The following is a 15,149-nucleotide window of genomic DNA, read 5'->3' as shown; positions in this document are numbered from 1 at the left end:
AAGTATGACAACCATTCAAAATTTAGAAAATTTGACTAGAACTTCGTGTTCAGCATTTTTTTTTTTTTGGTATAAATAAAATCATGCTTATTGAAATAGAGGATGGGTGTATATACAGAAATCAGCCTTGAGAAGCTACCACCACTACTGTAAGCATGCAACCAAGCACAGAAATGAAGTTTAAAAAGATTCGAAACATAAGCCCGGGAGTGAACAAAATTAACTTCAAGTCTGAATTTTCAACATTACAATGAGAATTCCATGCGAAGACAGTCGCAAAAGAAACAGGGGGAAGAAGATTTAATTAAAAGCAAAAAGGACAAGGTAACACAGCTCTACTAGGTCTTTGGGTACTTGAATTAAGAAAAATAAACTTCTTAGTTCACTCGAAATATTCCCGGCTTAATGAAATCAAAATTGCCCCCGGATCAAGCATATGCAACCAAACCACATGATCAGCGGTCCGTTCCACGTGGTGGTACCTTGGATGAGGACCAAGTGGATCTTGCTCCACCACCAAAAAGGGGTGGTCTTCGCTCATCACTGCCACTGCGCCACCTATCATTTGACTGGGGCGGTCGGTCATCTGACTTGATGCCCCTACGATCAGGTTCTGGAATAGTCTGCGCAGGGGCTTCAGTTCCCCCTCGCTTAAACCTAGGCACATATTTCCCACCAGCTGATGATGGTGCAGCGGCAGCGGCAGCGGCGGCAGCAGGAATAGGAGCAGGAGCAGCAGCTGCAGGCTCAACTGGACGAGGCTCAGAAGGCCTAGAAGACTCGGTCGGTCTCCCCCCCAAAAGTGCTTCTCTCCGCAGTCTTTCCTTTTCTTCTAATTCCCTCTCTCTTTGCCTCTGCTTTTCAGCAATCTCGTCCAATTTTGCCCTGCGTTCAGCTTCTTCTTTCCTTCGCCTCTCGGCTTCTGCATACACATCATAAAAACAAAAATAACAAGGCATAATAAGTGGAGCCATAAAAATGGAAAATCATTTAACAAGGTTGGAAACATAATACAATTAATTAAATTTTCCCTTAATTAAATGAGAAACTACTAGAACAATTGCAGGAATCAAAATAGTAATAATCAAGGAAAACAGATACTTCAATTCATGTTTGATAAAATTATTTCAAATGATTTCATAGTCTCACAGAGAAGATGCTCTAATCCTCTTAGAGAGCTTGATAAACTAAATTGTTTGTCAGTAAACATACCTTCGCGCTTGCGAGCTTCCTCTTCTTCATGCAGCATTTTTAGTCTTTCCTCTTCAGATCTCACATAGAAGATCTTCTTTCTCTTCGCATCCCTATCCTGTTTCCTGGCCTGGATCATTTGACTGATTTGTTCCTCCCTCTCTGTCCTCCGTCTGTCAAATTCTGCCTGCCTACGATGCACCACCTTTTCCTGGAAGATGTTCTGCCAAAGAAAAAAAAATCCAATTTGTTTCCCAGCATCAACATCACTTGTTCTAAACAATCTCTACCATACGTGTGAGCGAACAGATTCCATGTTAAACAAACAACCGGTAGGAGTTGTATGAAGTTTTGTTTTAAAAGCATTAGAGGAGCAAAATTTTTAAATTTTGATGAAATATGCATGTGTTTTGGGGTAGTGCATAAAATGATTATAATTTTTCTTAAGTTGTAAAACCTACATGGTTATGTCAGATAAAACTGCAAACTCACCTTATTGTCCAACATCCGCGTTAGCCTATTCTTCTCCTTGAGATCTCCTTCATGGCGCTGTTGGCTCAGCTCAATTTCCAGCTGCAAAGCAGCATAAAGAATTACGGTTAGCATATTGGCAAGAAGTATAAAATCAACATGAATTGTAAGGTGAAAGAAAACCGGAAATGATAGTGCAATCATTCAGGGGTCAAAAGCAACAGGAAATAAAAATGGGAAAAACAGTGGGCCAGGCCCAACACTGAAAGAACATTTAAAACGAAAATTGAGTGGAAAAACTGACTGTATTTTAATGAGTGAAAAAAGTGATAAGAGCATGATATAATGGACAAAGTTTAAAGGGGTACATAACCTAAATACAAAATGTAAATGTTATATATACCTGTTGTTCACGTTCATGAAGCACCCTCTCTTCCACTAAACGTTGTTGATATGCAGCATCAATCAGAGGAGCAGACTCTTCTCTTTTTGCTCTTTCCAAGAAATCCATTGTTTTAGCAAGTTTTAGTAATTTCTTCTCCATTTCCTGCCTCTCCCTGAGCTGTTCACTGAGGGCCAACTCCATCAAAGTTTGCTTAGTCACCTTTTCCTGTATGAACAAAAAATTGATAAAATTATCCCTTCCATATAAATCATAAATCATAATTAAATGAGAACTTTTACTCACTCCTTCCAAGATTGGCTTCTTTCCCTTCTTTCTACTGCGTGCTTCCTGAAGTAGCGCCTGTGCTTCTTCAAGTTCTCTCTCCTCTATTTCCTTTAGGATCCTTTGATTCTTCCTTTGTTCATACTCACTTGCAAGCCTCTTCTGCTCTGCCTCTTCTGTTATTTTCTGCAGTTTGAGCCTCCTTGACTCTTCCTCACGTTCCTTAAAAAAGGAAAATTCAAAGCTTAGTCTCAGTTTTGTCCATTTCCACACTCTTATAAGTTATGAATTGCAAGCTATCAACTGAAGTTACAAGAAAATACAAGTATACCATTTCCAGAAGTTGACGTTCTTGTTCTTCCTTCCTTTTCTCAATGATTGATTTCCTTGCAAGAAGTCTTTTATGTTCCTTATCAACAGTATCAGCTAAAGAAGGCAGAATTTCACCTATTTTTGAAGCTCTCTTTAGAGGAGGGTATATCATAGCCCTTGCTTTATTTAAAGACTCAGCAAGATTAGTCAAGTGATCTCGAAGCCCATCAGACTCCAGTCCCTGAAAGAGTTAGCGAAAGAAGCCAGTCAAATTGTAACTTGTACAACAGGAAGAACTTAGGTTTGAGACAGACAAGCTGTAAAGACAGAGACAGAGAAAGAGAAAGAGAGAGAGGGGAAGGATAAAAGCTTTTGCTTTTGATTGCTATCTTCAGAACAGTTCTCTCCCCTACTCTACCCGTCTTTCTTATAGGTTGGGAATTAGAAGCAAAAGCAAGGGAAATGCATAAACATTTGTATCCAGATCTAAAGGCAAAACTTGGATGGCCAACCTATATGAGAAAGATTGATAGCATACCTAAGATGATTTAGTACCCAAATCAAAACCTGCAATCTCCTACCCAGCATGCATTCAGTAAGTTTTTTGACAATAAGCAACCTTTAAATATATCCAGAGTAAATTATTTAAATAATAAGTTTTAACATCAGATAATCGTATTCAGCTATATTATTTATATCACTCAATTATTACAGCATGAATATACTGGTAGTAGTCAAGTATGTGTCCAAAGACTAAGTTGTCAAATATTCATATCTAACAATATAGTTTCAGTATTTGTCAACATGTCTAAAAGAAATTACAATATACACAAAGTGACATAAGCGCAGGAAAGTGCAAGCTATAACTTACCACATTACCAAAGAGCATAACACCCTTCATATGGTCAACTTTCATAGCTATAAAATTATGTTTAACAGCATCCACATAAATCTTCTCAACAACAGAAAAATCGTAAAACGGGATTATCTTGGATAAGCATTCAATCTTCATTGTCTGATACACGTGAGATACCTGAAAAGTGTTGAGGGAAGAATTAACAATCAAGTTAAAATTATACCAATGAAAGGGTACTATTTTGAATCAATTAAGAAACTGAAAAATCCACAGACCTGCTGGAGCAACCTCAGAGTACCAAGCTTCTCAAGGGCGGGAACATATTGAGACAATTGCACTTCTGGAACAGAAGAAGCTGAAGCAAGCTTACCCCCAAATTTTGAGATTTTGGTTAACAGTGGTTGCATCTTTAAAGCAAGATCTAGAGGTAGAAATTCATGCTCCACGAGATGGTAAAGATCTTTAACTTCCTGAGTTGCACAGCTCAGAACACCTTTGGAGACCTGAAAACAACACCCAAATCAGACCATGTGACACACATTATGAAATGGACAGTATTACTAGACAACAAAGGGATATAAAAAAAGTTATTTGAACTTGAAGAAAAAGGTAAGCATACAAATCTATTAATAACGAGAAAATAATTTCACTAATTAATGATAACCAGCATTTTGGAAAGCCGGTCCCAAAGTAAAGTCCAAAAGTAAAAGAAAACACATCCTCTTTACAAAACTAATAATTGCCTATGTTCATCACAAGCAAAGGAATGAAGTTCAATTAACTATAGATAACAACAAAAACTCACCAATTCCGAAAGAAGAGAGGATCTCGAAAGCTGGATAAAGAGCACATTGTCAGAATGAAAAACCATTAAAAAAATGGAATAAAAACAAAAACAAAAACAAAAACAAATGACAATACCACATCTCCTCTATCAAGTTTGGGTTCAAGATTAAATCCAATCAGATTAGCCATCCTCAAATTGCGCTCTTTTTCATTTTCAAGTTCCAAATGAGATGCAGCACGTGTCTGATCATAGGGAGCAACTGAAAGAGCAGCCAAGACAACAGATGATGCTATCAACTGCAAATCCTTCTGGCTTAAGTTCTTGTTAAAGTTCTTTTGAAGCGTGAATAGCTTGAACCATGCATATGCATGATTAAGATGGCTAGCTGAAATCCAAAAAATTTCTGTTAGCTTGGCGTAGTAAACCACCATCAAGGATGCCTTGGGGGTTTTCTTAACCATGCACATCAATCCATGAATATCTTCAACGGAACGAAATGCTTCCTGCAGGTAACATCAGGAAAAAAGCATTGTGAGAAATTGACAAAATTCACAAGCAAATTGACAGATTTTGCACTTTGTTTATAGAATCCACACATAAAGAACCGTCCAAAAAAAATTTCAGGCACCTGCCAAAGTTCAAGTTCAGTAGCTATCTTCAGCTGCTCAAATCTTGTATCGAGATACAGTTGCAAGCTCTCGGGTGCAGTTAGATCTGGTCGGTCTCTTTGATCTCTATATTTGTTCAGATTCGCCAAGTGGTTCCTGATGATTTCACATAGCCTACGAAACTCCGTCGTTCTTTTGTATTGCTTGCAGAACTGGAAGGCTCGATGTGCCGTCATCTATAAATTAAAAATTTCAATAAGACTTCATAGCTGCTTTTACGGAACAGAATTCCTAATTATTACAATAAACTGTATAATACTATTCAACACAAACCACACAAGTACACCATATCAAAGTAGACAGTTTGCTCAAATATGACATATACGTTATGTTATAAATGGTGCCAGAGATGGTCAAAACACAAAACAAGATTGGCAGTGTGATGCTGGATAATCCATGAGGTGGAAGGTTAGAAAAGAAGTGACAACATTAATCATTCTGTAACAAAAATTATCTAAAACAAATTAAAGGTATAAAGCAAAATCATGAATTATATATCCTTCAAACTCTACTAGAGGTTGCCAAGGCCACATGAGAAAGGGACATAAAGTAGGTCCTTTGCATGATCTAGTAAGTGTTGACCAAATAAAAATATTTCAAGATTTCAGCTACTGATTGTTTGAAATCCATTAATTTGGCCCTTCGCGACAAGAACAAGTCTTCTAAACAAATTTAGCTAAATCTCAACCAAGCTCTACACCATGAACAAGCCACAATGCCATGCAAATACTCTCAATGGCAATAGAAGCAATAAGACCATGGAGAACACTTATAATCTAGAGAAGCCTACTTAATTACTGAATTGTTTTTACTGCTAAGATATAAAAAAAATACTGGAACCTGGGAAAACACTTAATAATCTAGAGAAGCCGTATTTAATTACTGAGTTGTTTTTACTGCTAGGATATTTCAAGTTATAAAGATGTTTAGGAGCAGAAAAACCAAAACAATCAATTGAAATTTTGTTCTGAACAAAAAGAAAAATTACCGCATAAAGTGCCTCCAATTTTGAATTATTTCGTAAGATCTCTAGCACGGTTCTGTAGGTTTCCCAAAGAAACTTGAACCAAGGTGTCACAACTTCACGGTCAGACCTATCTTTTCCCTTCTCTCCACTGACATAGCTAAGCATCAAATCCTCTGGCCTTTTATCAGCTTCAAGGTCATCAACATCAAGTGCTTCTTCCAGGGCTTGAGCCTGAGTACGAGCCTGCTCAGCTTTCTCAGTTGATAGATGCATGAAGTGCTTGATAACTTCTTCCAAGGAACTGACATTAACTTGTTGACATATAATGCGGTACTGAATGAGACCATCCTTGGCGAACCTACCCTTACGCAAGTCAACACAAAGTTCTACATATTTAAACATAATCCGTTCAAGTGGTTTTTGCCATGCTCGATATCTCTTTGAGGTGATCAGATCATGAAGTGATTGCAATGCATCTTGCTTCTGCCCAACATTGATCAACTCTGCAACCACACATTACAACTGTCAATTCAAATATAAAGGGCAATGCAGAAACCAAGAAATTGATATGCAATTAACTTATTTCATTAAAAAACCCTCGTCACCAAATAAACTAATATACAATAGCCATCTCAATAAAGACATATAAAATATATTTACACATGTGTGTTATGACAAAACTCTTTTCAGGAATTGACATCAAAATTTGAATCAATTTTTTCTTTTACTTTTTAAAAACATAGTGAAAGGAAAACATGTTAACAATTGATAAAGGGTTAGGGAAAATTGTTAACTGAAACCATGTTTCAAAGATTGAGCTCTTCCAATTAGTGAAAAGAACTTCTAAAACTAAACAACCAGACATGTATATTTAGCCAACAGGCCATAAATTAACCATAGCTCACCTTCCGCTCGCTTCAATGCATTTTCTGGTTTTGCAAAATTAGACATGTTTGAGTCCAAACTTCAGCAGCCTGAAACATAAAACTTCCATGTTGTGATAATTGCAATGGGCTAAAAGATCATCTAAATCCAAACAGTCCGCTTACAACGACTAATCAAACAAGCACTGCGAAAACATATGCAAATCAATCTCAAATTTCTTCCCCCCAACAAAATCCATAAAAAAAAAAAAAAAAAAAAAAAAATTGATACATAATTTTTGAAATCGGCGCCACATACAGATATAAAAATTGACAATCTATCATCAAACAATGATAAAGAACTTTAATACGATAAATCGGACTCGTTTACACGGAGACACTGAAGATTAATGCGGCAAAACTTTCGAACTTCATCTGAATCCAAGATCTATGAGACAGATGGCGTCCAAAATTTCAACGAATTGCAGAATACAATATTGATTTGTGCGATTCATCGTGAAATTTATATACATGGCGAAAGGACAGAATTGACATATAGTTCACATCACTGATAGTAGTTATACGAACCGAAGGTCTCCACAGGAAGAGTAGAGCGAGAGAGACTGAGCAGAGAGAGAGAGAGAGAGAGTACCTGAAGTGGCCGCAATGTGATGCACGGTGAGGAAGCAAGAGTATTGTTAGGGTTTTAGCTTTAGGTCTGTTATTCAATCCAGATTGGAGTTACGTGTTCAGTCCGATTGGGCTCTCTGGATTGATGGGTTAAATGAACGCTTCCTTGTTTTGGAAACATGGGTTTGCAGATTTGTGCTTTTGTTTTGGGCCGGGCTTTGGTATGAGCCATCCAATTGCATTGCCGGTCTACTTGTACCCAGCAAATTCCTCTTTGTACCCAACACAATTTTGTAATTTTAAAAATCCAGTTTACTTTTACAGTTTTACCCATTTCTTTATAAAACTTCAAAGAAAAGAACTTTTTGAATCATTACCTCTTCCGGTGGCTCGCCGTGCCAGCGAAACCACTGGCCCAACTGCCCAAGGGTGGGTAGGGGAGCTGCACAAGTGCTCAATTTTGTTAGTGGGTATAAATGAGGGCAAAATCGTCACTATCAAAAAAAATTTTGTATTGAGGACAAAGTGGAATCTGTTGGGTACAATTACAAATAGACCCTCCCAATTTGTTAGGGGTTTCCATTGATATTTCCAATTGCTCTTTGCACATCTATTTCTCTAGAAAAAAATTTCACTTAAAAGCAGACTAAGAAGTATATAGTAAATGGATAACAGTAATGCTTTGAAAGAAATGACTCAAATGAGGTTTAGAGTGCACAAAGTTTTAATAAATGAAAGACTGTTATATTTGTGAGTAAATTTGATTACATTTATAGTATTGAAATGAAAAATTTAAGTGAAGTCAAAGTCACAAAATAAGAACTACTACACCCATGTCTCCACCCCACATCTCAAATTCTCTAGAAAATTAATATTAAAGACGGATGATGGCAAATCAAAAGATAAGTGAGGAAGGAATATGACAATAACAGTTTTGTGCACCTTGTTATTGTAAAGGTGATTATACTAGAGCTGATGCTAGCTAATAGTATAAAGTAACCTTTCACTACAATAATAAAATGGTATTTTGTTCTTGTCACCATTTTATTTTTAAATTCTTTGGGCTCTTTCTAGCAATAAAAATTTAGCATATTTCTTGTGGAAAAATATATAATTTTTGTTATGTCAAGCCTTTGGGATTAGCCCAAGTGGTGAGGGTGAACAAGATAAAGATTAAGATTATGCTAGGTCTAAACTTCGATTCCCTCTAATGTAACAAAAAAAAATATTTTCACTTTTCAATAATTTCTTAGACCCATGGACCGATGCTGCTGCCGGATGTCTTTTTCAATCCTTAATTTCTATAACAAAGAACATGAACTATATGGTACAATTCAACATTTACAAATGAGACTTACATTTGCAAACATTCTCAAAGCTATCAACCAAGCCTTCATCCCAACCAAGAAAGACACATACTGAAGAAAAGATATATAATACCTAGAGATTACTGATTCTTCCCAATATCGATTATATTTCTTAAAAAACAAATTCCAACTGATTCAGGTTTTAGCCATACAAATTTCCATAATGTTTTAAGGAAATCATGGTTCCTGTATAAGTGAACATCCTAGGGGCCATGTAGTCTTTGAAATGCTTACCCCTGAATTCTCTTGGACATTGTACGCGTCTTATGGAACCACATCTTTGATCCAAAAAGGGTACCGCGCTCCACTTGTTTCTGTAACATTTGTGAAAGAATTTTCTGAAAAATATGTCATGCTCCCATTCACCACAATGCCCCCATCTTTCATAAATATTTAAAGGCATTGGGTTATCTATTTGTAACCGAGTATCCACTCTTTTTTATCATAATTTTTCAACACCCATATCTCAATATATTTAACTGGTGAAGTGTCCACAATCGCCAAACATCCACGAACACGCTAAGGTGGGATGAGAAGTCCAACTGTTAACTCCTCCTTCTTGAAGTCAAAAGAAATTATATTGCTAGCTTCTTCCATTAAAGGGTGTCAACCAATGCACGTTGCCATATGCAGATACATTGTTCACGCATAGGGGGCAAGGAGGAACTGAGCGTATCTCTCGCCATGAGCTGGTACCCAATACATAAACTTGAGCCGCAAGGTAGGTCATAGGTGTACTCTACATTCCAAGACATACCAACTATCTTGAGGGTGTTGGTCGTATCATCAAACCCCATACCATATAAATGAAAGGGTCTGGACTTTTGTGGACGATATATGGTTTGGAATTGGCAGCCTTAGAACTTCTCCCCGAAGAGGATTGAATAAGACCCATCGATCGCGCGCTGCCATCATATGAGTGATTGCAAGGCCATTGAGTGCTTCGGAGTATCACATCGAGTAAGAACCATAAGTTGAGTTGAGGTACTCGTGTGCAGTGTTGCAAAAGAGAGGCAGTCAAAGTCAACCATGTTAGATAAGACACAACAGAAATGAAAATAAATGACTCTTAAAGCTTTGGTATGAGTCATTTTTATAGACCATTTCAGTCAAAGATTACTCTTTTATCCCTTTGAGATAAATTCCACTCAAAGCAGATAATGAAAATAATATACTTGTTAAACATAAATGAAAATAACAGCTAGTTGGAAAACATAAATGAGGTTTATAGTGGCCAAATCTATGCTATTATTAAGAAAACACACTTGTCAACCATAAGGTAAGAAATCTCAAGAATATCCTTGGTAATTCAAACAATTATATATAATAAAGGAATTCAAAAATTAGAAACATTATCTAATTCATTTTTATTCAACTTATCCACTTTTTTTCTAACTTCCATCTCATTTTATTAAGTCCCACGTCTCCCAACTATTACCCACTTCTCCTCAAATCCACTTTCTTTTGATTCAGCAACCTATTTTCTCGGAGCCTAACAGCTGATCTTTTGTCACAAAGAAAACACTGCCTTCTTGTTTGCACATACAGAAAATCTGAAACAAAACTCCCAAACAAACACTTGTAGGGAGGGCTCTTATTGCAATGGACCACAGAATTCCACAAGATCATCATCCCCCACTATCATACTTCATTAGCATCAGAATCCCTCAGGCAAAGATAAAGATCAAGGTCCCCAAGTTGTTAGCTAAGACCATGCAAAAGAGGTTTGTTAATGATGGGTGCAACAACATTGATGAAGATGATAAGCAGTGCAAGAACAAGAAGAGAGCAAGGAATAAACCCAGAAAACTTTTGGCAAGGAGAGTTGGTTCGATCTTCACCAATGCCTTTGGCAACAAGAAAGCTTTAGTGGACAAGTCTGATAGGGATGAACAAGAAAGTTCAGGCCACTCGAGTTGGGTTCCATCAAAGTTTGTGCTACGCAATTGTCGAAAGTTGAGGATGGCAGGGTCAGGGTCCCCAAGAAAGATAATAAGTAGGGAGTTTGACGAAGATTCAAAGCAAGGCCAAGAAGAAACAGATGGTGAGGAATTGTGCAAGAAGAGGATTCTAATGGGAGGCAAGTGCAAGCCACTAAATTTATCTGGTACCCTTCGCTATGATCAAAATGGCATTTTGTTAACTGAAATCCTGCCATGATACTTGGGCCATTTTGTTGCTGTTATGATTCTGTTTTCTTTTCAAATTGCTTGTGTTCTTGTTAGTAGGAAAAATGTTATCATTTTTCTTGTGGAAAAGCACATAATTTAGGTGAAGTGCATTGCTTATTATGTATGGTAATGGTAGATTGGTAGGCAAGACCACAAAGATATGTATGGTAATGGTAGATTGGTAGGCAAGACCACAGATGGTGAGGAATTGTGCAAGAAGAGGATTCTAATGGGAGGCAAGTGCAAGCCACTGAATTTATCTGGTACCCTTCGCTATGATCAAAATGGCATTTTGTTAACTGAAATCCTGCCATGATACTTGGGCCATTTTGTTGCTGTTATGATTCTGTTTTCTTTTCAAATTGCTTGTGTTCTTGTTAGTAGGAAAAATGTTATCATTTTTCTTGTGGAAAAGCACATAATTTAGGTGAAGTGCATTGCTTATCATGTATGGTAGTGGTAGATTGGTAGGCAAGACCACAAAGATATGTATCTTCTTTCCACAGTTGTAGTAATTATCTTATTCATACAGCAAGGGAACAAAGTAGGATCTGATAACTTATACATGGTTTTGAAACGTTAAAAAGAAATTTGCTTAATGTACAAAACCACCAAAGAAAAGACAAAAGAGAACCACAAGGTGTAGTTTATTCCAAAAAATGACTGTCTGAGCACTGAGCAGTTAATTTTAACTATTTCCCAAAAAATAAGAGTTAAATCTGGCTACTGTACAGAGTAAACACATGAAAGATACCCATACGGCATACATTGTGAACACAAACAAGCATGTAGAATCGTTAAATTTATCTCTATATGGCGCTTGCCTGTGCCACTTAATGGATGTACATGAGGTACTGAAAGAAGTTGAAATCGGTCCACAAATCCAAAGACGGTTCAAATACATTCATATTAACATCGCACTATCACATCTTCAGGGGCTTCAATCCAAGAGATGCACGGAGCCTGTTGGCTTCAGCAATCTCTGGATCTGGATGGTCTGTTCCGTCATCCTTCTTCTCCTTCTTTTCTTTCTTCTTCTTCTTCGGCTCCTCACGAGTGCCATGATCATCAGTTCCATCCCGTCTCCTGGGACTAATGCTGCTGCGGGAATGTCTCTTGCGATGATCCCCACCCTCACGGTCCTTGTGATCCCTACTCCGACTTCGGCTCCTTGAATGGCTCCTCCTCCTACCACGATCCCTATCTCGCCTCTCCCGCTCCCTACCATCCCACTCCCTTTCCCGATCCCTATCACGACCATAATCCTTTTCATCTCTCAGTCGATAACGGTCCCGGTCCCGGTCCCTATCCCTGTCTCTATTCCTGTCTCTTTCTCGCCCACGTCCGCGCTCCCTGTCATAGTCTCTATCCCTATCATAGTCTCTGTCATAATCTCGATCCCTGCAAAAACGCGGAATAAAGACACAGCAACAAAATGTCAGCCCATAAATGACCATTTCAATCCCTTCTTTAACAATTAACAAGGAACAGGAACTATATGGCAGAATTCAACATTTACAAATGAAAGGGCAGCAATAAAATGAAATAAGCACAGGAGCCACAGAAACAGAACCAGTGGTTTCAATTAACCATGTTTCATAGTTCCAAAAAAACCTGTGATTCTGTTCACCAAAAAAAAAAACTAGTGATTCTGAAAAGTACACCTGGACCACAATCAATCAAAACCTTACTTCATAGGAAGTAAAAGATATGTACTAACTACTAACGTATCAAACGTTAAGAAAAGTTTTTTCCACTCAAGACATGAGAAAACTAGATTACAAGCTCAGAGAAAACATAATGGTCCAATAAAACCCTGCTTATGTCGAAAACATACAGTAAAACATATTCAAATTCCAAATAAATGAGACACAACTGACCAAGAAACCACATTTACAATGCAGTAAAACTGTATGATCCATCATACTTCTCACTGCACACTGTCAGTGCAGAGAAACCTGGCAGGATCATGGATATCACTATAGGAAGCCATTAAATGACACCTATGGCTTAAAATGCCATGGCAGAAACTACAAAGACATATGAATGTAGTAGTTTGAATTTATATGGTTAACCGTTAAACCATCAGCTTCCACTAATCCCAAAGCAAGTCAAAAGAGAGAAAAAAAAAATCAGTTTAGACTTTTTGCTTTCTTTTCTTTTTGAAGCTTTTTCTCATGCCTCATTCTATACTTCTTGTGTACTAGGGTCAACCCTTGTTTTAAATAAATTTGGTACTAACCCAAAAAAGAGAAGAAACATTGAGTTTAGTTACAAATCATAAACCACAAACAAGGAAAGGAACCTGTATCTGTGACTGTCACGTCTTCTATCCCTGTCTCTTTCCCTTGCAGGGCTTCGGCCATGGTAATAATCTCTATCATGGAATTCTTCATCTAATCCTTCAAGCTGATCATTCTCTTCTTTCTCTTCCTCCTCCTCAAAATCCTCCTCCAAAGCACTTTTCCTAGGTTCCAATGAGCCAGCTGCTTCAAGAGTCCATCTGCATATATATAGAAATGATTTACATACACAAACCTAAACATCATAGAAGTAAAAATGGATCCCTGTAGAAACCTAGAACAGGAGATAGATGTGAGGGGTAAAATAAACCAACAGGCTCAGATGCATTTAGAACATAAAGATGAGTGGGCACATACAACTACGTCTAGAAAAAAAAAAATGAAACACAAGAAATCACCATGATAAAGTCAACTTGGAAAAAATTATTCCAATGAATAATACCTTTTCTTAATTCTTGGCATTGCAATGTCACATGAGTAATCCTTAGTCAGAAGTTCATCAATAACCTCATCCACGTGTGTCAAGGAAAAATCTGATAAAATTAGATACTTGAGTTAGCATGCTCATAAAGTATTCAATAGTAAAGGATGGTAGTATGGTAGTATAGACAAAAGAGCAGTCATGAAAAAGTAATCAAGACAATTTTAGAGATGGGTCAAATATATCTTACTCCCATCGGCCAATTTCCTCCTCAACTTTCGATAGTCATTGTACAAAGGCTCTAGGTACTGGTAAACATCAGTATCAGTGCCCGTAAGACGCAAATAAAATGCACCAAGTATCCGGACATATCTGAAACCCAAATAATATATGTTAAATCATATTTGAAAGGGTTTCTAAGAGAAAAATGATCCACGTCCACATGAAATGTAAAAATAAAAATTTATTCAGCATTAATAAAGGCTAGCTACTTCAAACAGAACACTACAATAACAATCTCCACCCTACTACACCAACTTTAACTATTAAGCCAACCCCTAATGTTCAATTCACAAAAAAAAACCACCAATTTTCTCTCTATACATTATAACCAAAAAGACCCTATTATTTTCCCTCTTTTTCCTTTGCCTCAACCTAACACAACAAAGTACATTAATTAAATAACTTACATTTTTCACAAAAAGAAAAGAAAACTATTCCTTTCATACTCCAAAATATCTAATTTCAGCTTGTCTCTCTAATATCGTACTCGATCAAGATCAAAGTAAAAACAAAAATTAACTTCGCCTATAAATGAAATAATCGTTTGAAACACAATTTTAGGATTATGGTTTCTCAGAAAAATCCACAAAACTCTAAATTCCCTACTTTTGCTTTAACTGTAATTATCCCAGCTACCAAAGCAAGCACATTGCCGGTCATATAAGCAAGTACCAAAACAAATTGCAATAATTATAAAAACTAATAAATCAATTAATCAGAGAATGAAACGCACTTGTAGTCGTCGTTTTTTATGAACTCGATGACAATCTCCTTCTCGGGCTGGATCTGAAGCATCTTCATGACGAGGCACATGAAGGGCGCGGGTTTGCGGTTACCTCCGAAGGTCCCGCCGATGTGGTCGAGCTCCATGGCCTTGTCCACTAGGGTTTCGGCCGTCAACCCGAAGCACTGCTCCTTCCAGTACGTGTTCTGGTATATCTTCGACCGTACGATCTTCTCCACCAGGTTCTGTGGGTTCGTTCCCCTTATGCTCTTTGCCGACGGGTCCGTACGGTTGGCCATTACTGGAAGAAGATAGAAATTGAAACCGAATGGGGGGCGAAACGCAGGCTTTCGGTGCAGAGAGAGGGACAAACAAACCCAAACCCAAACCCTAACGCTAAAAAACAGAATGGGTATAGAGACGTTGGGTATAGATTCTATAGAAGAAGTTGGGCGGTGCGTTTTGGGTT

The 15,149-nt window shown here is 37.5% G+C and overlaps 3 protein-coding genes across 3 annotated transcripts; 1 reads left to right on the top strand and 2 right to left on the bottom strand.

The window, feature by feature from the left end:
- Positions 1–210: 210 nt before the first annotated feature.
- Positions 211–7,541, bottom strand: EIF3A (eukaryotic translation initiation factor 3A). Its single transcript, XM_086248502.1, has 14 exons — positions 7,435–7,541; positions 6,825–6,893; positions 5,941–6,422; positions 4,913–5,128; positions 4,419–4,787; positions 4,303–4,332; positions 3,773–4,000; positions 3,513–3,674; positions 2,661–2,882; positions 2,351–2,551; positions 2,066–2,272; positions 1,684–1,764; positions 1,213–1,414; positions 211–922 (listed from the first exon to the last, which is right to left on the bottom strand). The coding sequence occupies exons 2-14, from the start codon at positions 6,868–6,870 to the stop codon at positions 456–458; spliced, it is 2,913 nt and encodes a 970-aa protein (XP_086104628.1). The 5' UTR covers positions 6,871–6,893; positions 7,435–7,541; the 3' UTR covers positions 211–455.
- Positions 7,542–10,381: 2,840 nt separating this feature from the next.
- On the top strand, positions 10,382–10,939 carry LOC147281097 (uncharacterized). Its single transcript, XM_086246485.1, has one exon. It carries the CDS (start codon positions 10,382–10,384, stop codon positions 10,937–10,939), a length of 558 nt encoding a protein of 185 aa, XP_086102611.1.
- A 636-nt stretch (positions 10,940–11,575) lies between these two features.
- On the bottom strand, positions 11,576–15,093 carry LOC147281096 (PRP38 family protein). Its single transcript, XM_086247626.1, has 5 exons — positions 14,690–15,093; positions 13,925–14,046; positions 13,696–13,786; positions 13,256–13,453; positions 11,576–12,351 (listed from the first exon to the last, which is right to left on the bottom strand). Exons 1-5 carry the CDS (start codon positions 14,977–14,979, stop codon positions 11,874–11,876), a joined length of 1,179 nt encoding a protein of 392 aa, XP_086103752.1. The 5' UTR covers positions 14,980–15,093; the 3' UTR covers positions 11,576–11,873.
- Between the last annotated feature and the right edge of the window lie 56 nt (positions 15,094–15,149).

The sequence above is a fragment of the Dryas octopetala genome, chromosome 6 (genome assembly GCF_963921425.1).
Source record: "Dryas octopetala chromosome 6, drDryOcto1.1, whole genome shotgun sequence".
Classification (NCBI taxonomy): domain Eukaryota; kingdom Viridiplantae; phylum Streptophyta; class Magnoliopsida; order Rosales; family Rosaceae; genus Dryas; species Dryas octopetala.
Note: the sequence above shows the minus strand (reverse complement) of the source record. Positions and strands in the feature narration are given on the sequence as shown.